The 26949-nt window shown below is 36.0% G+C and overlaps 1 protein-coding gene across 1 annotated transcript in view; it reads right to left on the reverse strand.

The window, feature by feature from the left end:
- The window catches only part of LOC128862431 (glucose transporter type 1-like), an 87094-nt gene that overhangs the window by 10187 nt on the left and 49958 nt on the right, over window positions 1-26949 (reverse strand). The window contains 4 exon segments of the mRNA XM_054101041.1: window positions 7841-7944; window positions 18911-19050; window positions 19149-19352; window positions 26771-26893. Of these exon segments, the coding sequence (XP_053957016.1) occupies window positions 7841-7944; window positions 18911-19050; window positions 19149-19352; window positions 26771-26893 (571 nt within the window).

Below are 26949 nucleotides of genomic sequence, written 5' to 3' on the forward strand. Positions count from 1 at the left end.
CGATAAGCTGAAGCTTTCTTAGAATATCTGGCTCAGAAACCAAACGAGTGCGCAAATAAATTTCCTTTTTTAGGGTCCAAAATCTAGGAGCATCATTGCTTAGAGCAACAAGCGCCTAAGGTACATATCTTGCACTTTATTACGCCGTATTTGAGGCTGCGTTTTCTGACTGACCTTATCCAGATGTCGGATAACTAAGTGGAATTACTGATGCCAGAAGTATTCAGCACGGAATAATAAATTTCAAAAAAATATATTGCGCTGTAGTTTGCAGTGGTAGCTATTCCAACCCACCTAGGTAACTTTTTAAGTCTGCTCTAAAACTTAACCCTTTCGCCACAAGATATCATCCCATATCTCAGTCTTTACTGAAGTAGTTTCTCAATATGCTTAACCTGTTTTATTTAAGCAAAGATTAGCTCGAAAAATGGTGAACAGATTTTTAAAAGCGGCCTCTTTATCATACCGTTATTCAGCTCTGAGCAAATTTGACAGAATCAGCTGATGGGCTGACGTCACTTGGGATGTGTTTAAAAAAACTGAGGTTGCGTTGGTGATATACGAAAAAAATCAACCAATGATGCTTCGTTGCCGTCTGTACTGATTGGGCGAGTGTGTGAATGCATGTGAAATGATAGTACAGAATTCGTCTGCCGAATCTCCCAAGTGACGTGGCAGCCGAAGTTTCCTTTACAACTTTCTTTTTCACCATAGCTAAAGAGCATGCCTTTTACATCTATCATTCTTGAGCTCGAACTATACTACGTGCAATGAAGGGAGTGGCATGAAATTTCACGCCACTGCGAGTGGCTTCGTACCGCCATCTGAGCATGAGGACGTAAATGCAGACCCATGTGTTATATGTATACATAAGTAGTTGTGAAGGTGATAAAATGCTTCATATTCTGAATTAAACGAAATATAAGAGGAGGGAGGCGTCAAGCGAGAAGGATGAGTTTGAAGTACATATATGCAATTGCTATCTGGACCAACATCACGGAATATATTTTTGAAGTGAAACTTCAAATTTGAAAATTTCAAAGCCTTGCAACGTTTTCGACATTTTCGTTCCACGAGAGAGAAAAAAGATATAAGGTAGTGGAAAAGGAGAGAGAGAGCTATACCTTATATATATATCTTAGATATACTTTAGGCTACTTTTTCCTGAGTTGTTCCTTGTGGTTGCTAATTTCTAGTGACTAATAACACTGCCTACTTTTTGGCGCTTGTTTGTTGGTGCAAACTTGTAGGAAATATATTTTGGTGCCTACTTCTTGGCGTTATATTTGTTTGGTGCCTACTGTTTGGGACGTTTTTTGGTCCCAATTTTTTTGCGTTTTTTTTTGGTGCCTACTTTTTGGCGCTTATTTCCGTTTCCTGGCTAGTGCTTGTGCGTACTATAAAGTACAATCCATTCCGGCGTCGAATTTATTGGTATTGCCTTGTGGTAATTTGTGCCGCTGCTGCGGTCCTGAAATCGCTGCGATTGTGCGGGTGATAAGCCCTCAGAGTAGTGCGCGTTGTTGCCATGGTTTGTGTCCGGCGTTTACCTACACCGGCCGACCCTTCTCCGTTTTTTGTAAATTTTGTCTATTTGTATTCACTGGAAATGTTGTGAATTTATTTAGATATATATTATTTCTCTCTCTCTCTCTCACACACACATTCTCTCTCGGGTCTCTCCCTCTTTCTTTGTCTGCCTTGAAAGTTTGACTTCTGTTAACAGACGCACTTTTTTGAGCTCGAATTTCAATTGCCTTAAGAAAGAGAGTTACTGAGTTGAAGTGACCTGCCCTCGTTGAGCTAACGAGCTAAGTTTTTTTCGAACTGCAATCGCCGATTATAAAAAGAAAAAACTATGCAAGTAAAGTTTTTAAACTTGTTTTCAAATAAATGCTAATAAATTTTATCTTCAATTGCCGAGGATGATACTTTTTTATTTTTTTTTTTGCTATTTCGAAAAAAAATCCAAGAAATAGTCTGGGGGCGAAACTTAAAAGCTATGGAATTTAACAACCTGTACAATAATAAAAATATGAGTTCGACTTTTTGACACTGTTTCGATTCTATTGGCGGGGTACTGTATGTATATGTATATGTGTGTGTGTTGGTGTAGGCGTAAGTGCTTATTTGTGTGCATGAGTTCTTTGCTGCTGGTGTTACATTTCTTATTCTTGGCTTTGCAGTGAGTTTTTGTTTTTGTGGTGTACGTGAAGGTACTGCAACTGCAACTAAACGCTACCTGACATCCTGCCATGCGCCGAATGCCGCCGAAAACTATCGCGATCGTACGCGTACTCGTAGTGACACTTACGCACCGGCATTGGCGTGTGAATGTTCGTGCCGTAGTTGGTGTAACACGTCGAACTGCCAGCCAGACTCGTCGTCGGACCCAGGAGATTTGTGCTATCACTTAGCGGATATGGACCCATACCTTCAACCGTTAATGAAAACGAGGTGGTTCCAAACACTTTTAGTTATAATTTTTCATAAAAATGCATTGCAAATTTTGGAGTTCGGTTTGGAGTGGCAAAAGTTTTGGTTTTGTGTAATTTCCATTTTTATTTAAAATTTTCCACATTTGTTTGTGCGTATGTATGTAGCCCATACAGGATTCATTGAGATCCGAGATATATTTTTTTTGTTTGATGCGGTTAGATTATTTTTGATTGGTGTATTAATGAGGATTTTGATTTTTGTGTTGATTTGATTGGAAATGAGTTAGGCCAGATTTAAGACAACAATCAACGTTGTTTTTGTTTACCCGCAGACATTTTTGGAGTTTGAGAATTTTTGCAGTTTTTGAATATAAAAAACCAGCCATTTTATGTTTTCATGCATTTAAATATTTTACCGCAAATCAAAAATTCCAAATCGTTAGAAAAATGGATACAAATTATTTATTTTAAATTAATTTATATTGTCAAATTGAATGAAAAGAAAATATATAAATATACAAATACTAATGTTTTTTAAGACTAAGCACTGCATATTAATTATGTTCTACTGAAGTTTTCAAAAAAGGAAAGCCAGTGAGAAAATTATGTTCGTAAAATCAATAAATTTTGCTATATTTATTTGCAGCTATGAAATATTAATATTAGTATTAAAAATAATTATATTACAAAACTGAGGAAGGCAAAACAGCAGTCAAGGCTATCGGCTATCGCGAAATTAATACGAATCAAACTTTAAGGGCTGAGAGGTGTATTCCCTGTGTTAATGGTAGCAAGTGATACTTATTGTTGACTTTTTATATTTAGGAGGGTGCTCCAATAATTTAGCTTTAAATTGAATAACCAAAATCTCTCTGCATGACCAAAGCCACAGTCTACAAGTGGCTTGGACGGAGGTAAAATCTCAGAAAAAACGCATCTACAATGGGAGGTGTGAGAGTTGCTATATTCTGTTCAGAACTCGTGATCTTCAAGTCCAGAACCCCTGACTTTAACAGTCGTACAAGTTCCTAGATTATTGCAATATTTTTCAAGCACATATCTGAATCCGAAGTGGGTGCTGGCCACCTAATTAACCACTCACAACTCTAAAGTAAAGTGAGTTAGTAATGGCAGAGGCGACTAACTCTCTTTATGCGTGATAGGGCAGAAACAAGATCACAGATCAGTATCTAAATACTAGTATCACTCTCCAAGACTATCTTAAAACAGAGCAAAAAGTGGCAATGATGTCAAAGGAAAATACTTTGCGGAATGTTTCGCTTAATAAAAATTAGTTCGAGGCGCAAAACTAATCATCCTATCGGAAGTTTTATAATATTAGGAAATGACGTGGTACGTCGATCACATTTGACACCTGTGAACTAGACAGCTGCAATATGCAAACAGACAAGCAATAGAGAGAGACATAAAAGTCAAAATAAAGATTTTCATCAATCCAAATCATTTCTTTTTATTTATAAAAACTGGTTTAAAAATAAAATAGAACACTCCATTACATATATTCGAGAGACTGATATTTGTAGAAAAATATAATTGATGTCTCCATTAATCCTCCATCAAAAGAGTGCAAGATGTGTTTTATTTTTGATGTAGAAAAGACATAAACAATAAAAAAACACGAAACGAAACTATCTTAACACATCGGTTGAAAACTCCCGGCCCGAGCACATAGATGGCAGAAGTTTTATAGCATTAACCTCTTTTTCAGTTAGTACTAACCTTAACCCTTTATAAGGCAGAAGGATTCAGAGTAATAAAATAACTTGCGCTTATATTTTTGGCATGTTTTTATTTATATAACAAAAATAAACTTAAAAGAAAAGCACTAATTATTTCGGAAGTTTTGGAAAAATAGGTGGTAAAAATATTCCCACTGCCCGTCAACAGAGCCACATGCAAGCTGAATTTGAGACATTATTTTCTATGAAATTGTGCAAAACAAGGCGTGATGCAAAGAGGGACATTACACTTGCTGCATTTTATTTTGCTACGCTTATCTTTGATCTTTGTGCTGCACAATTTACAGCGTCGGTAAGCCTCCAACTCTGCTGGCATATGGTCACCTACGTTTACAAACCGCAGTTCTTCAGGTACAGCATTTACAGTTTTTTGGTATACCTCTGGGCATGCTATGCGTGATTTCTTGCAGATATATGTAGGCAAGCTTGATCTTCTTTTTCTGCTGCTATAGCCACTAATCAATCCTCTGGCAACAGCCACCCGAAATTCTAAGTTGGTAAGCTGTTCTACTCTCGACGTTAGGGAATATAAAATGAAAGAGTTTGTCAAGCTTGCGTCCACCAAGAAGTAGAATATCCGCAACCACCAGCGTTTACTTCTCCTTCAGACAGCTTACGTCCCCTTCACTTGGTCAAAACGGTCGACACCGCCCATTCTTTTGGTGTATTCTTTCACAACCATAGGACAACTTACAGCTACCCTGGCGCCATTTTTTTGCGTTCTTTGTACAGTTGTAACTTCCACTTTAGGATGAAACGCAGTTGTCAACAATAAAACCTCTTTAGTATCTTGCCACACAGTAAATGCTACATCATGTTTAGTTATCCACTTGAATTCACATTTTTTCAACTTTAGGCTTTTGTTTCTGCCGTTCAAATGCAAAGTGTCTAAAATTTTCTTGAAGCGTTTTACTGGCATAACTTCAGCTATTTCATTCACACGAAATCCAGGATCCGATGACCAATATAAATCGATATGTGGAAGAATAGAATTCCCATTATAATGAGAATGCCTAAAAAAGCACTAATTTCCTGTGTGTCAACAGGCTGCCAATTTTTTTATATTTTGCTGCTCCGCATACAAGTTTGTCTGAGTAACAATCAAATCGAAAACTTCATCACTAAAAAACTTTTTGAAATGCGCTACTGGCCGTGCTCTCCTATTCAATAAATACCGAGGTTTTATTGTCACCTTATCAAATGCATCGGGATCTGGCCTGGATGTCCAGAAAACCTTCCCCCATGACTCATCTTCACATTCAGATTCATCAGTCAATTCTTGTTCTAAGGGTGATGATGACTGTACTATCAAAGGCTCTTCTGGCTGCGTGTTATCTAATTGTGAACATAGTGCTATTGTAGTGCCGTTGTATTGTATTCACGTTGAACTCTTCTGCCTCATCAGACTCAAATCCGTCTTCTGAGCCATCATCGGGCATGTCCAACATCTGCTCAATATCATTTTCATTCAAATAACGCATTATTTTTCATGAAAATCTGAGAAAAGAAGGAACTAGTTCAACAAATGGACATAACATGCCACGGGCAGCGGGAATATTTTTCCCACCAAGTAAAAAGTCTTCTCACATCTAAATATGATAGTAACTTGTACGGTATAGCAAACAACTTGTAGAACAAACATAAATAATATACATAAAAAAAAAACAGTTTCTGACCTCTTTTCAAATAAAAAATATGAAGATTCACGGAGTAACAAATTTTCTTTCAAAATTACCGCAATTTTTGACAGCTAGTGGCGCCAAGAAAAAATATGTCACACAAACGTCATTTTTTTTTTATAATAATAAACCAGATCTCCTTAGTTGCCAGTGCAACAAATTAGGACTCCTTTGATAACTTACATAAAAAGATAAATAAAGTTTTTGTTGGTGGTAAATATATCGCCTCTGCCTTAAAAAGGGTTAAGGAATAGCTGCTAAGATTTCATAAGATTCAATTCAATAGTTCGTGAGTTATTGTGCTAAGAGTGACGCCACTTTTGTTATTTTCAAAAAAAAAAAAAAAAAAAAAAAAATCGAAACCAATTTCGTGTTTTAATTTTGCACTGCTTCTTGATGGGAAAATATACCGTTCAAGCAAAGCAATGGCTTGAACAGTGTTATGGGGAATCCGCTCCATCAGAAACAACAACAAAACGATGGCTGACGATGTATGACGAACATTGACTTTAAACGTGGTCGTAGAGACACCAAAGATGCACAACTTAGTGGACGTCCAAATGCGGTAAATCCAGAAAACATAAAAAAACCCACAAAATCGTTTTGAATGATCGCAAAGTGAAGTTGCGTGAGTTAACTGACACCGTTAAGATATCAAAGAACGTGTAGGCTTTATATCGCATGAGCATTTCCCTATGAGAAAGCTCTGTTCGAAGTAAGTGCCGCGTTTGCTCATTGTTGATCAACAACAAGATCGAGTTGATGATTCTGAGCAATGACAAGCCTACATGAATTGAACTTCGAATTGCTCCAACATACACCGTTTTCGCCAGATTCGGCTCCCAGCTACTACTGACTGCTCGCAAACTTAAAAAAATGCTCGCCGGTAAGAAATTTCGCTCGAATGCAGAGGTCGTCGCTGAAACTGAGGCCAAATTCGAGGCAAAGGATAAATCGTTCTACAAAATTGGAATTGAAATGTTAGAGCGGCGCTGGAATGCTTGCATTGTTCTTGGTGGAGATTATCTTGATGAACAAAGCTAGCTTTGAACAAAAGAAAAACTTTTTCTCTTTGTTAGGCCGGGGACTTTTCAGCCCGTGCGTTACATGGCGGTCTCATAAGCTTTATCGAGTCAGTTAAGTCAGTTAATACGGACACTGTAAGGCTGAATAATATCAATCTGCTGTTAATTCGGACAATGGGCCAGAAATAAAGCTGGTTCGTTGCTGTTTTACTTTCTCAATCCCGTGTTATTTTTCTTTTCTTTATTTTCTCACTGAATTTCTATTTTAAAACAGAAACTTCTTTTAACTACTTCTACAAAAATAAAATAAAAATAACACCGTTTACGTAAATAAAAATTAAAGGAAACTACAGAAATATAAATTTGTATAAATAAATGCAAAATATCGATAGACGATAACTAAAATTTGCTAACATTACATACAAGCATTGAAAAGCAGTCTAATAGATATCCTTATTTCTGATTAATGCATATAAGTATGTATGTATGTTTGCGTAAAATATAGAGCGATCGGTTGATAGCTAATTTTAGTTGTGTGAGTTAATGAGTGTGGCTGCTAATTGTTAGTAATGAATTTGTCTAGGCTTCATACTTTTAATAAATAATTTTTTACAAATACAATTTAATTACTCGATCAAGTTGTTAGTATCTGATTGCACACGTGACACGTTTACAGTTAAACAAATACATTCGGCACAACATCACATTGGTACTCAATTTATTATAACGAATATGTATATATTTTTTTACGTATGTGTGTGGGTAGGCAAGTATATAAGTATAGATATATAGTAGTATCATAGTTGGGTGTGTGTTTGGTTAGGAGCTTTGATTCTTTATTTGGTTGTTAGTTGGTTAATGTGTACACAAACACAAAACAACAAACAATACGGAAAAAAACAAATGGAGATTTAGAAAATTGATTTTTTGATTCTTACGTGAGTCATGTTGGGTCTTTTCCTCAGATACCATCAATGCGGCATGTTCGATGCCAGAATTCATACTTTGTGGCTCCAAGCTATTTGTGCAGTTTAGCATACTCCTGAAATTCGCACACTCTACGATTATGTTTTAAGTGTATAGGAATTTTTTTTGTTTTTAATTTTGTAATTTTGTTATTGTAATTGCTTTGCTTTTGATTTGGATTTGTATCTACTACTTTCTGTTGTGTTTGTTGTAAAAAGACTATAAATGAATTGGTGTAATTATTTGACTGTGTTTATAATCCCTTCTCGTAAGTGTTGTTTGTGTACCTCTGACATTGAGCTACATTTGAGTTGTATGTGAAACGAAGAGCGTCGTCAAACGAAAATGTTAGTGTAATTTATGTGTGACACATTTCTCTACATATGTACACATGTGTGTGTGTGTGCGCTGTGTTGCCTAGTGAAATGTTTTCTCGGTCATCTCTCGCAGTTATTTCTAAGAGGTCTCTTTTCATTTTCATAAACCGTTATCCATATACGCTATGTGATCGGGCAAAGGCCGACGGTTTCGTATTGAATTGGTGTTTAATGCAAATGAAAATTGTGAAATTAAACGAAGTGAGCTGCAGGCATTGGGAGACGAAATTCTCTTTTGTGTAACAAAAATTTAAAATAAAATATTGAACAAAATACGAAGAAAAAGCGGCAGGCTAGACCCTGTCAACCCTGTCAGAAATCAAAATAGATTAACGAACCCAACGCAAGACTTAGTCTTGTGGAGGCCCTATGCTCCCGAGAGAAGTGAACAAGGAAAAACAAACAAACAAAAAAAAAAAATGAAGAAAAATAATGTTCGCTTTTTTTTCCTTTATACTCAGCGTTAATTAATTAATTTTGCTTATTTTGAACAAATTTAACTTAACCCTTAGTGCATATTGCTGCAAAATGGCGACACATCCTTGAAATGAATAAATTACTAATAAATAAATCGCAAACTGCAGAATTTATTTTGCAACTTGGTGTCACTTATACCTTTATCACTTTGATTCTCTGAAATTTGCAGTTTGTCGTATTATGTTTTGGGTTTTAGCTTTCCAGGTTGGTCAGCACGCAATTAGTTTGTCGCTTCGGTTGGGAAAAATGCGCTTATTTTCTAAAGAAAGTTATACAAAAAAATGTTATTCGCCACATATAAAGGGTGGTCCATATAGTGTTTTATTTTTTGACAAATGTTATTTTCACATTGACAGCCTGATAGAAAGTCCCCGCATAACGAAGTGATTCACTTTACGCTTGAACAGCGTAGAGCAATATTGCAAACTTATGTTGTTTTGTCTGGAGTCCCCCAGATAATACATAGTTTGAGTCCTTGGTGTTTGGTTTGTTTATGAATGAGATGAAAATCTGTTTTTTATATGCCGAAATTGTTAATTTATGTTGACGATCTTAAAATTTATGCACAACTATTTTTAAATATTTCGAAATGCTAACACATATTATTTTCGCGAAATGCTTACACATATTACTGCCCCTTTAAAGATATCTTATTTTATCACATTTGATAGTTTAGTCTTATGATATATTAGCGTTCGCAAGGCGGAACTGTACAAAATTTACAAGCCTTAAACCTTTAAATTACTCTGCACATCAATTGTTTGTTCTAAAGTGGAATATGCATCCTTCCTATGACTCGAATTGATCGCACCCTATAAAATTTTCATTAACATTGCTCTACGTTCCCTTCCGTTTAATCATCTTATGACTTCATACTATTTTGGCCTACTTATCAGTTTGTAATCTCTGCAGTATCGGTGATCCATTTTGTTTTTATCTTTTGTGCTTGATATTATTCAAGGTTTTGTGGATTGCCCCTACCTTCTTGAGCGAATATATCTTCTATAGCCCATCAAGAGCGCTTCGTATTTAAAATTTTTTTCCATATTGGTTTTATAAGAACTATGTACGCAAGGAAAGCACCCGCCTTGAGAAAATGTCAATAAAATCACAGATATAATCGAAGTTGACCGGCATGCTAGTAGTCATAGCATCATCCAGGAGCTAAAGATCGATTATAAAAAAGTTGTAAACCATTTGCGCAAAGCTGATTTCAAATAGAAGCTCGATGTTTGGGTGTCACACCAATTACCACCAAAAAGCATGATGGATCGCATTTCTATCTGCGAAGCCTTAGTCAAACGGTATGAAATCGACCCATTTCTTAAGCCGAAAGTGACTGGGGATGAGAAATGGGTCATATACTGCAATATTGTGCGAAAACAATCGTGGTTCATGCATTGCTTCCGCATGGCCAAACACTGAATTCTCATCTCTACTACGTGTGAAGCTAGCCATGGACTAGAAGCGGCCAGAATTGGCCGACAGAGAAGGTGTTGTGTTCCATCAAGACAACGCATGGCCCCACACGTCTGTAGTGACTCGCCGAAAAACTACGGAAGCTTGGTTGGGAAATTTTAATGCATCCACCATATGGTCCGGACCTGACACTAAGCCATTACCAGCTTTTTCTATCATTGCAAAACGTTTTGAGTGATAAGATTTTGGCATCAAGAGAAGATGGTTAAAAACGATTACGCGAGCTTTTCGCCAATAAGGCCGAGGCTTCTATGAGAGAGGTATTATGAAGCTACATTTCAAATGTGAAGCAATTTTACAACTAAACGGTGCATATTTGACCCAAATCGGATAATCGAAAACATTTTAAATAAGGTTTAGAATTTCACGCAAAAATAATTGATTTCTTTATCCCCAAACTATGCTAATATATGCGATTTTTCTTCAGTGCTAAAAATCATTTGCTTTAATTACCAATAAGAATTTTTAAGAAAATCACCAATTTTACACACAAGTTCAAACACAAATAAAAATCAAAATCTGCACTTTTAAAACGCAAAAACCACCAAAATACTCACAAATACTCATTTATAGATATTTTTAGGAATTTTTTTTTAAGAAAATAAAATGCGATCGTTTTGATTTTATAGTGTGTTATTATTGTCTTCAAATAGTATACAAAAACAATTTTTTTTTCGACATAACTAATTATTATTCTGTAGGCTTGTCATTCTGGCAGGTACTACTTTCGTTTCTTTTCAGCCCTGATTTCCACCCGAAAAACATACCTTTTTTTCAAAAATCCGCCATTTTGTTATTTTTCAAAAAAATTGTCCCATTGTCGCACCTGCCAGAATGACAGGTCTACAGAATAATAACCAGTTTAACTTTTTCGTTTCAGATTTCTTGAAGCGCCAAAATCCTGTTGACAAGCCGCCTATCTTTTTTTACTTTTTACTTTACGATTACTTTGATGCTACACTATTACAAAAAAATATGTCAAAAAAAAACTGCCGTCAACTAAACATTTAAACTGATTTATTTAGATATGAATTCAATATATTCACTTGATTTATAAATCTATAAATGAAACTAATTTTTATAATTTTTAAAAGTATGATATTTTTCGAAGCAATTGCCAATGTGTAGTGATGGATTTGCGGGACCTGGTGAACAATATTTGGTTGTTCGCGTATGGCCGCCTTTAATCTTTCTATCGGAACATACTCGGCAGTCTTTGTTACTTCCAAACCGAGGAATAGGCAATTTCCCAACAAGTCGATTTTCAGTTTCTGGATATTACATTTCCCTGGGGTTGAACTGTTCTTCGAAAATCTCCTCTTAGTTGAGGAGTTAACTTTTTAACAAACTGTAAATAAGTCATGGGCTTCTCATTTCTTTGTACTTCCGTATCTTTATGCAGAATGTATGCGTCTTCATTACTGTTATTTTCATAATCTTAGCCTTTGTATATTTACTGAAATTTTTATTATGTTTATTAATTTTTAAAATTAAAGTAAACTAAACCTTATTATAATATAATAGAAATACTCGAAAGTTGAAAGACGCCAATATATTATATGTATTTGCACTGAATATCAATGCGACAGATCTGTTGTGAATATTCCACAATATTTACGCCTTAAAACGTTATATTACGGTAAATATGTCTTGTCAGTGTATGATCAACAAACCACGGATGCACAAAGTTGCAATAATTGTTGAAGAAAACTACAGCCATGATAAATAAATGAAATGAAAACTGAATTCTTTTCATGCCCACGTATTGGGGCCTTTCGTTTTCTATCGCATAAGTAGATGCTATGTCCCCTTTCGGCCGTTAAGAGTTAATATACGAGATGCAGTTCAAGTGCAGAACCGTCTACTGGCAATTTGTTATTGAACCCTTTGGACCGCCAAGTATCCCAATTTGAATAAAAACAAAACTGGTTATGCGTAAAATACCTTTACTTGTTATCATTAACGAGACTTACAGCAAACTAAAAGCTTATTTCGAACAAAATCAAATCATCAAATAATACATTTTTATGTACAAAAGTAAACGGAAACACTATGTAGATATTGAGTTATAAAAAACTAATTACAAACACAAAAAATTATATATTTCAGTCGTATTGACTGTTTGTGAAATAAATTGAGTGATTTGATATTTATTTGGGTAGCATTTACAAACGTCATTTCTCTTTCGAGCGCTCTTCTCCCGAATTGCGATGCTGTATTTCAATGTCGGCTGTGGAATCGCTTTGTCTGTATGAGGAATCGTGGTCGCTAAGGGAAAGTACGTGAATGTAAAACAAATTAGTGTACCAACTCAAAAGAGGTGAAATCAAAATCTAATAAATAAATAAATAAATAAATAAATAATAAAACGTAAGTGAATAGAAATTATTCATAATATGATACATATGGCGTATGAGCGAGACTTTCAGTATGATTGTATGGGTGTTTCATGTATAGATAGAGAGAAATACGATGTGTCGCGTATGTTCGCATACGATTGAGGGAAAAAGTGGAAGTTGAGAATGCACGACAAAACAACATTTGGATAGGTAGAATTTTGCTACTTTACTTCTTGTCAATTGTCTTACAATGAGATTTTGAATTCAATGATTGAGAATTTGGAAATTAGACGGAAAAATGTAAATATGTATGTACATAAGTATATTAACCATCAAGTTGAGTTTTTTTTTCTTTGAAAACCTTAAGTTGAGAGTAGTGACATGAAAAGCAGGCATTTTAAGCATTCAAAATCGTCCAAAACTTTAAAAAGAGGTAACAAATGTAGATTTAATATCGTGAACAAGAAAAACGAGATCTAAATATCACTGAACTCACTAAAGCGTTTTTTTTTTAATTTTTGTTATTTTTAAATTCTTTTTGTTTTTTTTAAATTTTGTTTAATTTTTTTTTGTAGTAGAATATTGAAAGAAAAAACACAAACTACAATAAACAGTGAAGGAACTACTGTAAGGGCATAGCCAAGTTAAGAATTCGAAGAATTAAATAGTAAACAAAAACAAAAACAAATCATATGCCAACCAATCCTCAGTTTATTTTGCATTCACATTCGCATTCGCTTTGTTTTTGTTTTTTTTTTTTCATACTATTTTCTTCTTTCATTTAAATTTTTCAAAGCGCTTTTTCATTAACATTTAAAAGTTTTGTTTTTTGTTCGGAGTATAAAATTCATGAAATTGAAAACGGAAGTTTGTATTTTTTCATTTTGTTGTTGTTTATCATGCAACTTACCCATACAGTCTACTATCTCGGAATGTCCTTCTGTGTGTAACGTACGTTATTTTTCATTTTTGTTGTTAACGAAAATAATATTGTTTTTTTTTGTGGGGGTTTTCGATTTGTTAATAAAATTTAGAAGAAAAAAATTAATAAAAATCTCAACATTTGTTTGTATGGCAACATGACAAGCTCAATGCAATACGAAATTATTTGAGTTCGAAAGAAAAGTTTACAAATCTAAACTGAAGACTAAAGGAAAGCAATAGCAAATAAATAAGTAACTTAAAAGAATTTCAAAAATCGTGCAGATGTTGGCTAAACAAAATAAAATATAATTTGAGTAATAAATAATTGGCGTATTCGATGTGTTGTGAGGGAGAAGTGAAATAATTTGTGTTCGCAAAAGGGGGAAAATTTTATATATTATTATTTTATTTGCAAGAGTATTAGGGACGCTACTTGAGTTAGTGTGTGGAAGCGTTAAGGCTTGACTCTGCAAATTATGGCCTATACGATTCACTTGAGTGTTGAAGTAGCTGGCTGAAGCTGCTGCTTGATTAAGGATTTGGCTACATAAGTGAAGTATAAACCTTTATGTATCCACAAGATTTTTTCCAAAGCATTTTGAACTTCGTAACCGAATACACAGAAGCGCGTCAAGAATACCAAATGGTTATCTAAATTTGAGAGTTTTTTAAGACCCCTCATAAGGTAAACATTGGTGGCGAAAATCATTCACAATCTGTCCATTTTAGTTTATCCTTCTTCTATTGTTCACTAGCATAGACACTTTGAGCAGAGCTGTTAAGTTTGTTAGACTCTTCCACTCCTAATTCAGACTAACAAATACACATTTGACAAGCAGAACCTACGAGTAACTTCTTCTCTCCTGGGCACCATAGTTGGCCTTTTGCGGTCACTGAGTGAACTTAACTTTTCTTCAGAGCATCCCATCTAACCAAACCTTTCTGGGCAGAGTTCGAACTATGTACGAATATGGAGTATCTCTGCTAGTAAAATACAGTACGATTGACTTTTTGTCGATTTTTAGTTATTATCGATAAGTTTCGATGGTTAGAAATCAAGATGGAAGAATTCTACCAAGAGTTCGCTTTACCTTAAGTTGAACAAAAAGAGTATGCTTATGGCTTTAGGCAGAGAGAAGGATTTGAGGAGGAAAGAGAAGCGTCTCTTCTAACGCACAAAACCGGATGTGGTAGACGTGAGTTCGAAGAGCGTGAGATGCTAGGTAACAGATCTGGTGATGGATGACCAAGGCATGTTCAGGAATCGCTTCTCCCAGTTGCTTAAAGAGGGACGGACCATCGGATGAGGAAATAGACTCCGATGGCCAGTCACTGTTGACGGAATCGTAATACTACCATACGACCTTGACAGAGTGTGAATAACCACTAAGCGACTCAAGTACAACAAAGCCGCTGCAGCCGACGAGCTTCCTGCCGAGCTATTCAAAACTGGAGGCGAAGAATATGCTCCTTTACGGAATATAGTCGGATGAGAGTATGCCAAGCGACTTAAACCTGTGTGTGCTTTGCCCAATATATAAGAAAGGTGATCCTGCAGTCTGTGAGAGAATGAATCCCATCGTCGACAAACTGATCGGACTTTATCAGACCTGATATGTTCACCATAGGCCAAATCTTCACATTAAGTCCTGGAAAAGACGCATGAAAAACAACTCGACACGCAACATTTCTCCGTCGATTTTAAAGAGCATTTGATGGCGCATACTCGTGTACAAACTAGCTTTAGGCCGCTATGTCTGAGTTTGGTATCCCCGCAAAACTAATATGGCTGTGTAAGATACCATTGAACGCCACGGTAAGCTCCGTCAGAATTGGAAGTAACCTCTCCCAGCCATTCGATACCAAACGAGGTTTAAGACAAAGTGATTCTCTATCCTGGCACTTTTTCAACCTCTTACTGGAAAAAATCGTTCACGCTGCCGGGATAAAGTGGTATTATCCTCCATAAGAGTATTAAGCCACTAGCATATGCCGATGACACCGACATTATGAGCGTAACCACCGCGCTGTATGCTCGGCTGGATAAGGTGGATCTTGCCGTGAATGAGGGCAAAAGAAAAGGAAGTACTTTCAAGTCAAGGAGTCTTCACGTCTTGCACAATATCTCAGTATTGACAACCAGAAATTTGAAGTTGTGAGAGACTTTGTCTACCTTGGGACCAGCATCAACAACAAAAATTACGCGAGCCTGGATAATAACTATTGCTAACAGGTGGTACTTTGGCCTCAGCAGGCAATTGAAAAGTAGAGCTTTCTCTCGAAAGACCAAACTGACACTTTATAAAATTCTCATCCTTCCCGTCTGGCTATATGATGCAGAAGCATGGTCGATGTCAACAGCAGATGAGGAAGTTTTGGGAGACTTTGTGAGAAAACTTATCTGTAAAATTTTTGGTCCTTGCCGCATTGATGACGAGTATCGTGTGCGGTGAACTGGCTATGAGCTATGTATATAGGGGTAAGGGTGTAAAAATACACAGGCTTTCCTGCCCTGGCCATGTCAACTGTATGAGCGAAGACGCTCTAGCAAGGCGAATATACGACACAGTATTCCAAAATGGAAGACGAGGAAGGAGAAGGTCACTCTGCAGAACCTGTCAGCGCTCCGGATTTATAGCTGGCGCCAGCGAGTGCAGGACAGAAACAGCTGACGCGCTATTTTGGATACGGCCAAAACCGACATACTTTTGTAGTGCCTCATGTGGCGTGTAAGTAAGTAGGTAAGTATTTTAGGCAGAGATTGTCACAACACAAAAAAAACCTAACGGCTGCTCAGCAAAGCATTTGATATCTTTGAATAACATCCGCTGTCATTCTAAGCTCTACGGAAAGCCAAACTTGAATCCTATAGAAATTTCTGCAGTAATGAGGGAAACAGCGAGACTTTGTAAGGTCTTTCATCTACACCACTCAGTAAGGTTGGATTCCATTCGAAAACCTAATGGTTCATACACCATTTCCAAATCGGAAACGTCAACTGTATGAGCGAAGACGCTCTAGCAAGGCGAGTCTACGACACAGTCCCCAAAAAGGAAGGCGAGTTAGAGGAAGGCCACATCTTTGTTGGAAGGATCAGGTGCCGTATGATTGTCAGCGCTCCGGATTTATAGCTGGCGCCAGCGAGTGCAGGACAGAAACAGCTGACGCGCTATTTTGGATACGGCCAAAACCGACATACTTTTGTAGTGCCTCATGTGGCGTGTAAGTAAGTAGGTAAGTATTTTAGGCAGAGATTGTCACAACACAAAAAAAACCTAACGGCTGCTCAGCAAAGCATTTGATATCTTTGAATAACATCCGCTGTCATTCTAAGCTCTACGGAAAGCCAAACTTGAATCCTATAGAAATTTTTGCAGTAATGAGGGAAACAGCGAGACTTTGTAAGGTCTTTCATCTACACCACTCAGTAAGGTTGGATTCCATTCGAAAACCTAATGGTTCATACACCATTTCCAAATCGGAAACGTTTAATGCTCTACTCGAAACCCATTTTCCGTGTAGTAGAACTCTCTCTGAAGTTGAGAGTGGCATGAACAATAACGGTAGCAACGGTGGAACCTCTAGGTACAGCTGGTATATTGCTAGTCGGATAGTGACAAAGGAATCGATAAGGTTTTCTTTGTCTTCCTTTGAGAACTTTAAGTCCCCTGGACCTAGCAGAATATATCCAGCAATGGTTAAAAAAGGAGGAGACAGGCTGATTGAGGCCCTGAAAAGAATCTTCACAACCTGTCTTGCATTTGGTTACATACCATCCCAATGGCGACGCGTAAGAGTAGTATTTATTCCGAAACCAGGAAAAGACGACTATTCCTTAGCAAAAAGCTGTTGACCAATCAGTTAGACATTGTTCGTGTTGAAAAGTCTGGAACGAGTGGTGGAGAAACATATACGAATGGGGGTATTGCCGAGAAGTCCATTTAGTAGAAATCAACACCCTTACCAGAGTGAAAAATCATGTCAATCAGCCTTACTCGATCTTGTTAGCAAGATTGAAGCCCGGCTGGAAGCTGACGAATACACAATGGGCGTGTTCGTGGACATTGAGGGGGCTTTTGATAATGCCAATTTCGGCTCGATATGTTCTTCTACCGAACGACACGGAGTTAAACAAATCATTGTAAAATGGATATATTCCATGCTCTCTGAGAGGCTGTTAACCGCTGGTGGGGGCAGTGACGAACAAATCACAGTCAGGGCCAAGCGAGAATGTCCCCAAGGGGGTGTTCTTTCTCCGCTGCTGTGGTGCTTCGTCGTAGACGATGAGAGTAGATGTCTGTGCGCTAACATCGGATAAATCCTTAAGGAGGCTGAGTGTTCTAGGAGCCACCATGTAGGCTCAATAATAAAGTAATAATGCAGACATTTTTTCGGTTAAGTGTTAAGTCTAAACGGCAAATTGATTTTAATGAGAATGTTTTTCACGGCAGAATAACACTCGGAGGCTTGCCATTGTCTGTCGAGCGGCAACCGCTATTAGAAAAAAAAACATTTTCTATCATGAATCGAACTTAATGTGTGTGTGGATGCCTTTAGCTACTTTTTCTTTTAAGTCTGCATAGTGAATATCAAGTCAACTAATGTCTCAAATCTGCTTTTGGCCAAACGTGAATTAGAGGTGATGGAAATAAATTATCAGCTTAACCGGGCTTAAGCGGTTATTACGAAGCCGTAATTGAAGTTTCTATTGAGATAACTATTTCGAAGGAGGCAAGGAGCAGGTATTTCAGCATTTTCACCTCAAATGTCCCGATTTTGCGAGACTATGGTGTTAAAGCGAAGTTGGAAACTGAGGTTAGCAAAATTCAATGGGCTGTTGGGCTCTGTGGGAAGAAAAGTTTAGCATCCTGAGCTTCCTTTTAATTAGAATTAATAACTTTTTTAAGTGAAGCCACGTACTGCTAGTAATTAAATTGGAATAATAGCGCAGAATCTGTCTAGACAGACGAATTTGGCTTCACTTAGTTCTTAGGTACTTAGCTTTAGTTTAAGATGGGCCACCACCTTTTCGTCTTTGGTCGGACAACATTTCATAACAACGGACATAACATTTCGGACAGCCTTCATACTCTTTTGCGCGCACAAATTATTTACACTAACAAATATTCTCTTACTTGTCATACTTTTTTTAAATATACCGATCAGCGTTTTAAGTACTTTTCCAAATAATTAATTTACTTAATGAAATGAGAACCTCTTACACTTCAATAATTCTTAAGTGTTTTTCTTAAGCACCGTCAAGAAATAAGTATTTGTAATATAGAGTTAGTATTTTTTTTGTTTTCTTTTTTTTTGTTTTTCTTTTTCTTTTCGATTGAGATGATGAGAATTAGTGTACGTATTACGCAATTTTCAATCCATTTTTTAAATACAATATTTATATTCAATTTAGAAAAAAACAAAAATTTTATGAATTGGTCTGTACCTTCCATTTCCGTGTCGGAACAGCGCGCAAATCTCCTCGAACGTCTTATTCTTAGTCTCAGGAACCTTCTTATAGGTGAATATCCAAAATATAGCTAAGAAAACGCTAAATGGCAAAAACGTATAATTCTCCAATTCAGTCTGTCAACGGGAGAGAAAGAGTTGGAAACGAGTTTTCAGAGCCGTTGAAAATTTGAATAATTACACACAAATAAATAATTGTCAATGAGTCAACTTACCCTCATACTTTGGAAACCAATGCCGACAACAAAGTTCGCCATCCAATTGACTAGCACAGCGATTGCCATCGCGCTGGGTCGTGGTCCCTGCGAGAACAATTCCGCGGTGATCATCCATGGTATGGAGCCGGGCCCAACCGCGAAGAATACGACAAATCCAAGCGTGGACACCACAGACAGATACGACATCCAATCGATCATTTCCTGTACATAACCAAAAAACTCCTATACAAAACGTGTAGTTACCAATTCTCGATGATTTGTAGGCTTTTTATTTTTGATTCGTTTTTTTCGTTTTTTTTTTTTTTTTTGTTTTGGAATTCAATAATGTACCCAACAAACCAAATCAAAGAGAAAATAAAGTTCATCAAATAAGTTTCATAATTAAATAAAAATAATCCAAGTTGAATGTTTTGGCTACTGACTTACAGCATCGAAACGGTATAACTGTTTGATTTAGTAGCAAGACATTTGTACCTATGAAGAAACTTTTCTGTTGCCTAGAAAAAATCAATTTTAATTGTAGATATGATTTCGCAAAATCGGTTTGTTTTGTACAAAATAATTTTTACATTTCAACCGGTGAGGGCCTAAGGCTACCAAGTAAAGTTCAAACTTTTATTTTACATTACATTTCTAGCCCTAAAGTTTCAGTTTTTGTTTTTAAGGCAGGCATAGGCCATATTTTAAATTTTTACAAATCCATTTAAGCATCAGTTGAGGTAGTTTTCAAATTATTTTTCACTTTTTAATTGACTACTTTTATAGCTAATTAGTTTCTTTATGCTAAAAATGATTTTAATGTTGTGTTACTGGCTGCTCGAAAAGCTTCAGCTGTGTTGACTTTTAACAAGGTTGCCATATTTCCAAAATATTTATAGAAAAAAAATGTTAATTGAGATTGTGAAAAATTATACTGCACTGTGTAATTTTGACATTTACAAAATAACTGTCTATCGCACTTTTGGCTATACATACATACATAAGTGTTCATGTATATACAAACGCGTTTTCGGTGTTGCTGCTTGGTGGCGGCGTTTAGCGATTGTGTAATTGCTGTTCTATTGTTTTATTTTTTTTCATAAGTGTGTAAGTTTGGTTAGAATTTTTGGTATTTTTTGTGTTTTGCTTTTAAAAATGGTGCACTTAAAATGTTTTCTATTTAACTTTGCGAGTGTTCGTGTCTTAAGTCTTTTGTTTTGTGTTGCACTGCTTGCCGAATCGCTTGGAATTTAAGTGCAAGATTTTCTTCTTCAACCAATAATTTAGCCAAAACAGTTAAATGCTAAAGAAGAAGAGTTGGCTCGCTGGTAACTGCATGCACACTTGCACACACATACACACTTGCACACACATACATACACATATGCACAGATGTGTGTACAGGCATAGCAATTCATGCATATTTTGCGGCGAGCAGCAACTGCCCTTATCTAGCCTGCATAACTGTTTCAGCTGTGAAACGAAACAAAGCATTTGAAAGCCAAATCAAGAAGAAAATGAAATTATAATATTAAATTACGATCATATTTTGTGAGTGTGCTTGTTCGCAGAGGGTAAAAAGCCTGCCAAGTCGAGAATTATTTTATGTTGCAGGGGACAGACATTTGAATAAATGAGTTTTTAGGCAAGTGTTTGTTCAAAATAGCATATCATATGATTTCCAGCATTAGTTGATGAGAATTATTTAAACACGAAGAATACGCGCCACTGGCGGCTAAAATTTTCTCACACAAACTATGTGTAAATATTCCGTTTTTAAGATGAATTGCTGCTTGTTTAGTTTTCAGTTTATGATAACTGTTCTTATTTCCCGTATTTGTTATTCGAATTATTTTAATTTTTATATTAGTGTCGCAAAGTCAATAACTCTATCGGAGAATTTCTAATTTTTGAAAGAAAACTGCAGTAAAGAGACAAGCGATGGAGCGCCTAAAGGTCAAAATAAAGATGTCCATCATTCAAAATCATTTTCGTTGATTTAGTAAAAAAGTTATTCAAAACTGAAGTTGGCTGATTAATTTTGATTAGTTCATAAATTTTATTAAATTAATAAATAAAAATTAGTGTTGTCGCCTGCATTTGGTGTAAATAAGTTTTTTAAAATCACTCAATGTACAATTTGGTTCGGTAACGGTAATAATAATATTAATATTTGATGATAATTGATACTGCTTGTATCTGTAAAACAGCTCAAGACATCAACGTCAAAATTGTTTTAATGACAGTTCAATATATTGTTTATAAGCCAACAAAAGCATTTGCGTCTCAGTTTTGTTGAATGTTTTTTTTCTGTGATGGAATTCAAACGTAATAGTGCGATTGCGTTATATTTGGCAGGAAAATCACAACCAGCCATTGTTCGTGAGCTCAGTCACCTCAAAGTGAATAAAATGTTTGTGTATCGCACTATAAAACGTTACAATGATACTGGTAGCATTGCAAAACGCTATGGAGGTGGACCAAAAAAAAACCGCAACAACGCCAGAAATGGTTCGGAAAGTGAAGGCTCGACTTGAACGAAATCCACGTCGAAGTGGAAGAAAAATGGCCAAAGAACTGAAAATATTGCAAGGCAGCATTCGACGCATATTGAAAAATGAGCTCAAGGTCAAGGCTTACAATTTCCAAAAAGCACACGATCTTTCCCCCCAGCAAAAAAAGTTCGGTGCGAAAGAGCAAAGGAGTTGTTGCACTTGCACGAACGTGGCGAATTTCCTAACATTGCGTTTTCTGATGAAAAAAATTTCCCAATTGAGCAGTTCATAAACACTCAAAACGATCGTGTTTACTTGACCGCACGCTCATACGAGAATTGGAGCCTACGTATGGCCACTCGAAGCAATTTCCCATCGCAAGTAATGGTTTGGGGCGCAGTGCTCCTGATGGACGCTCTCCAATCGTTTTTATCGAGCCTGGTGTCAAAGTGAATGCGACTTATTATCGGGAAAATGTTTTAGAAGCTGCTCTAGAGCCGTGGATACGCAAACATTTCGATTGTAGACCATGGACGTGCCAACAGGACTCGGCACCGTCTCATAAAGCTCGTGTAAACCAAGAATGGTTAAAAAATCATGTTCCACACTTCATTTCGTCCACACAATGGCTTTCGAATTCGCCAGACGCAAATCCGATGGACTATTCTATCTGGTCCATTTTGGAGAGCAAGGTGAGGACTAAAAAATATGCCAGTATGGATGCGCTGAAAAAAGTGATTATACGAGGATGGGCCAAAATACCGCAAGATCACATTCGTGCAACTCATTTTTTGACCGTTTGAAGGCTATAGTCAAGGCAAAAGGTGGTAATATCGGGCTAAAGTGAATATATTTTAAAATTGTAGCCGAATGGGTTGGTGCGCGATTACCATTCGGAATTCACAGAGAGGTCGTTGGTTCGAATTTCGGTGAAACCAAAACTAATAAAAACATTTCTCTAATAGCGGTCGCCCCTCGGCAGGCAATGGAAAACCTCCGAGTGTATTTCTGCCATGAGAAAGCTCCTCATAAAAATATCTACCATTCGGAGTCGGCTTGAAACTGTAGGTCCCTCCATTTGTGGAACAACATCAAGACGCACACCACAAATAGAAGGAGGAGCTCGGCCAAACACCTAACAGAAGTGTATGCGCCAATTATTTATTTTTTATTTAATGTGGCATTCGAGTGGCAATCAACGGACAATGTGCTTTTGTTGCCTCGAATGATAAATTAGCCAAACTGTTCAGCGCTCCAGCCAGATGGAGAGTACTGGATTTTAGCTAATAGATAAATATTGGCGATAAAAAAGTTGTCTATGTTTCTAAGTGGTTTCTGAAAATATGGTTTTGAGTAGTTCGAAAGAGATCACGTCATAGCATAACCTTTAAAAGGATAAAAGTTAAAGAATTATTAAATAGATGTAAAGAAAAAAATAAAAAGGTATAAATAAAGAAATAGAAGCCCAATAAAAAACGGGTTTCGTTTTTAGACTCGTGATACTGCTTCAATACAAATTGTTTTTTTATTTTCTGATGAAAACTTTTTTTTCGTTAGTTAGTGAAAACATCTGCAAGAAAATGTAGAAGTATGCAGAGGTGCTGCCGAGAACTTTAGCACTCAACAGCCATTTTGTGTATTGACGGAGTGCCTACAGGTAATCAGCCGATAATTGAATTGGTATACTCAAATTCCTTAGTTGTTGAGTTAAAAGCTACTGACTACCATCTTTGGCTAAAATTACTGGGCTTTCAAATGTCATTTAGTATTATTATTTAATTTAATTTAATTATATTTTGAATTATTTTATCTTTAGTTTGATTGGCGCGTTATCAAATAAATACTTTTGCACTTTCACGCGAAATTGCGAACTTCAAAACGATTGTAGAATTTCGTGCAATTCCATTTTGCCCAAAGAATCGCGAAACTTGGCACTTTGGGATTCTTGTAAACTCATTTATTCAAATACTTAACCTAGAAACGAAATATAGTGTAAATAACTGTTAAACACCGAAGCATGCAAACACAAATTAATTTGGCTAGAAAAGCTACAGTGCAAAAAGGTACACAGGTATTAAGAAAACACAACAAAAGCGTTAAAAAATATGCAAAAATTCGAAGTGGTCTTAATACAAGTTTCTATTCAAGTCCTAAACTCATTCGACAATGATAGCGCCGAAATTTTTAATTCCAAAATGACTACTGTATTACAGCAACAGTGAGTGTATTAATAGAATTTACGCCCATCGGCGAATGAGAAAAGTTGCTATGGCTCGCAAACCTTGCGTCTTCCGTTTAATATGTACATACGCAAGCGAGAGTGTGCCTATAGTTTTGGAGAGTGTGCAATGAGATCTATAAACATTGATGCGCCACTGGCAACACGTCACACAACCGACTAAAGAGAATTTTACACAAAAGAGCGAATAACGCCCAGCTTCATTATCACTTTTCAATTTATGGCTTAAGGGGGGAAGTCCATGTAAAAATTTCAAGAAATCGATTTTTTTCGATATTTCGAAAGTATAGTACCTAAAGAATATACAATGAAATTTTCATGCGGAAATTCCTAATATTATAGCTTCTATAGCCCATTAACTATGTAGAGAGCGGTCCACGCGCTCCTGTACCTCTAACTTTAAACTCATTTATCTCAAACTGTATTTTTAAAAACTGCTCGTGTTGCAACTCAAAAAGTTATCAACCGATTTGCTTGAAGTTTGGTGAGGCCTTTCGGTACATTACTATCGGAAGGATAAACCTAAAATTTCAGATATTTCGCCTTAATAAATTACTTTTTGGGCGTTAAAAATGTCAATAAAATAGCCCTAAATTCTGATTTTTTGCAAAGGCTTATTTTATAATTAATTTTATACTTGTTTTTTTAATTTTATAGTTTCATCTTTTCCGCTAATATCTTATAAAAAAAAAACCAATTTAATTTTTTTTTTTTTTCAGATCGATAGATTAAGAGTTATAAATAGAGCTGTTTGGGACCTCGCGCCGTTGGCAGCCGACAAGAAATGGTCCTGAGCCGCCATTTTGAAAAAAAAAAATGAAAAAAACAACTTTTTGTACTCTCGAAATGTTAAATAAAGTTCTGTTAAAGCTTCAAAATAATATAATTATTTTATCGCCTTTAAAAATATGTTTAAAAAATTACCGATTTTGGGGCTTCTACATGGACTTCCCTCCTTAAGGAAGCATTAATTATGCACATAGATGTCAAATTTTATGGAAAATATTAGAAAATATATTTCACGGAATTTCAAGTATTTTTATTTAAGCGGCTTTGTGAAGAATTCAAATTTTTAAGCTTGGCGATGTGCATTCGCCATCTTTAAGTTACTAGATTTTTGGTGCTGTACTCTAAATGATCGATTTACTCGGGTAATTTTGTAACGATTTAGCTGCTCAATATGAATACCGACTGACCTATTGGCGAAATAGAGCCAGAAACTGTGAATAAAATTTTGGAAAATTAGCGTGGATACCAAAAGAAAGGAGAATGTGCGGCCAGTTTGAAAATATTTTTGTTTTAAAATTTATGTTTTTGGAAAATGCTAAAAATTTCCTTTGTTAAAATGCCCTTCATTCTAAAAACACTTATGGTAAATATCACTATTTTAGCTGAATCATCACACATCTTTGTGCCTCTAGCTTTCTTTCAGCGAACTACAAGGGGGCGCAAAATTAATCACCCTGTCGGAAGATGTTATTATTTTTTGCAAGCGGCTGGGTCATTCATATTTGACTGTTGTGACCTACATATATAGATGCAGTATACAAACAAACAAACAATGGGGCACTATGCGTAAAAGCGTTAAATAATTGTGTACGGGTCATTAGAACAAATAGAAAGGAAATCCCAAGATTGGGTCTACAGTTCGGTATAATCCGAATTCCACACCACAGCGTGAAACACAAAATGATAAAAAACTTGTTTTCTAATAGCAGTCACCCCTCGGCAGGCAGTGGTAAGCCTGCGAGTAAATCTTTGCCATGAAAAAGCTTCTCAAAAAAAAAAAACACCATTTGCCTTTTGGAGGCACCATAAAACTGCAGGTCGATTCAAGGGGCACAACACAAAAAGGAGGAGGTCAAGCACCCAATAAAGAGTGGAATTTATGCGAGTTTTCAAGAATGCTGTAGGATCGAAACTGCAAAAAACATTTTTCACTTGAATAATTATAATAATGAATAATAATTTAAATGGAAAACAATTCTAAATCTCCTGCACATTCTTCTTTCTTTTGATATTTCATTTCAACACCAAACAATTGTAAAGACTTATACCAATTTTTTGGAGTCTGTTTTTTAAACTAATAAACTAAGCTTTGAAATCCTTCAAAAAATCGCAACGTACTGTTAAAAAATTTAAAATGGAATTTTTCTCTCATGTCAGCGAGGGTGCAAAGAAAAAAAATTGTTTTGTCGGCCGGTGAAATGTAGCGAAAAAATAATAATTTTTCTTCATTTAATTATTGAAAAGAAACTTGTGTTTGGATGACCCTTTAAATACGAAGCATTACAAAACTACTGGAGATATTAAAGCTCATTTTGAAAATGTGGAAAAGCAAAATTTTATTGTATTTTTATTCAACTTAAAAATCGCAAAGCGTGCACATGCTTTTAAATGATTCCTTTTTATTTTTTTTCACGATTTTTATGACTAAGTAAATATGTTTTTATGCCATACATGCTTTTATGGATTTTGGATTTCGGTTCTACTGCATAAATTGACTTGAAACTGCCTAACTGTATTATAAATATATATATGTATATATGTACATACTCATACATTAGTCACTGTATATAAATTGACTATATTTTGTTAACAGAAAAATTTGTTCTAAACATTCCTTTCATATCTTGGCATGCAGTAAAATACAACTAATTAGTCCTTTGTGAGATATTTTTCTATACAATTCGATATTTGACTATTTTTAAAAGTAACTAAATGGATAACTTTAAGACAGACTTAAAACGAGCATAGGTTTCAAAATAAGTTCTATACAAACCATAAATTCGTATCGAGTGACAAATAGATTTTTGAAAATATTTATCTGTAATACTTGCCCATTGATACTGTCGAGCCAAACATTCTGTGCTGCGAATGCTGGCTCCATTCATGTGTGTACTTGCCTTAATTAAAAATGAAATCGTTATGAATATCGAGAATATGAACATGCCACCTAAACCGTATAGCTGGAGTGTTCGACGACCAGTGCGATCCATCAGCGGTATTGCGATGAGCGTCATCAGCACCTGCGTGGTATTTGAACCAAAGAAAACAGAAAACCACAAAAAAAAGAAATCTGTTA

The sequence above is a fragment of the Anastrepha ludens genome, chromosome 4 (genome assembly GCF_028408465.1).
Source record: "Anastrepha ludens isolate Willacy chromosome 4, idAnaLude1.1, whole genome shotgun sequence".
NCBI lineage: Eukaryota > Metazoa > Arthropoda > Insecta > Diptera > Tephritidae > Anastrepha > Anastrepha ludens.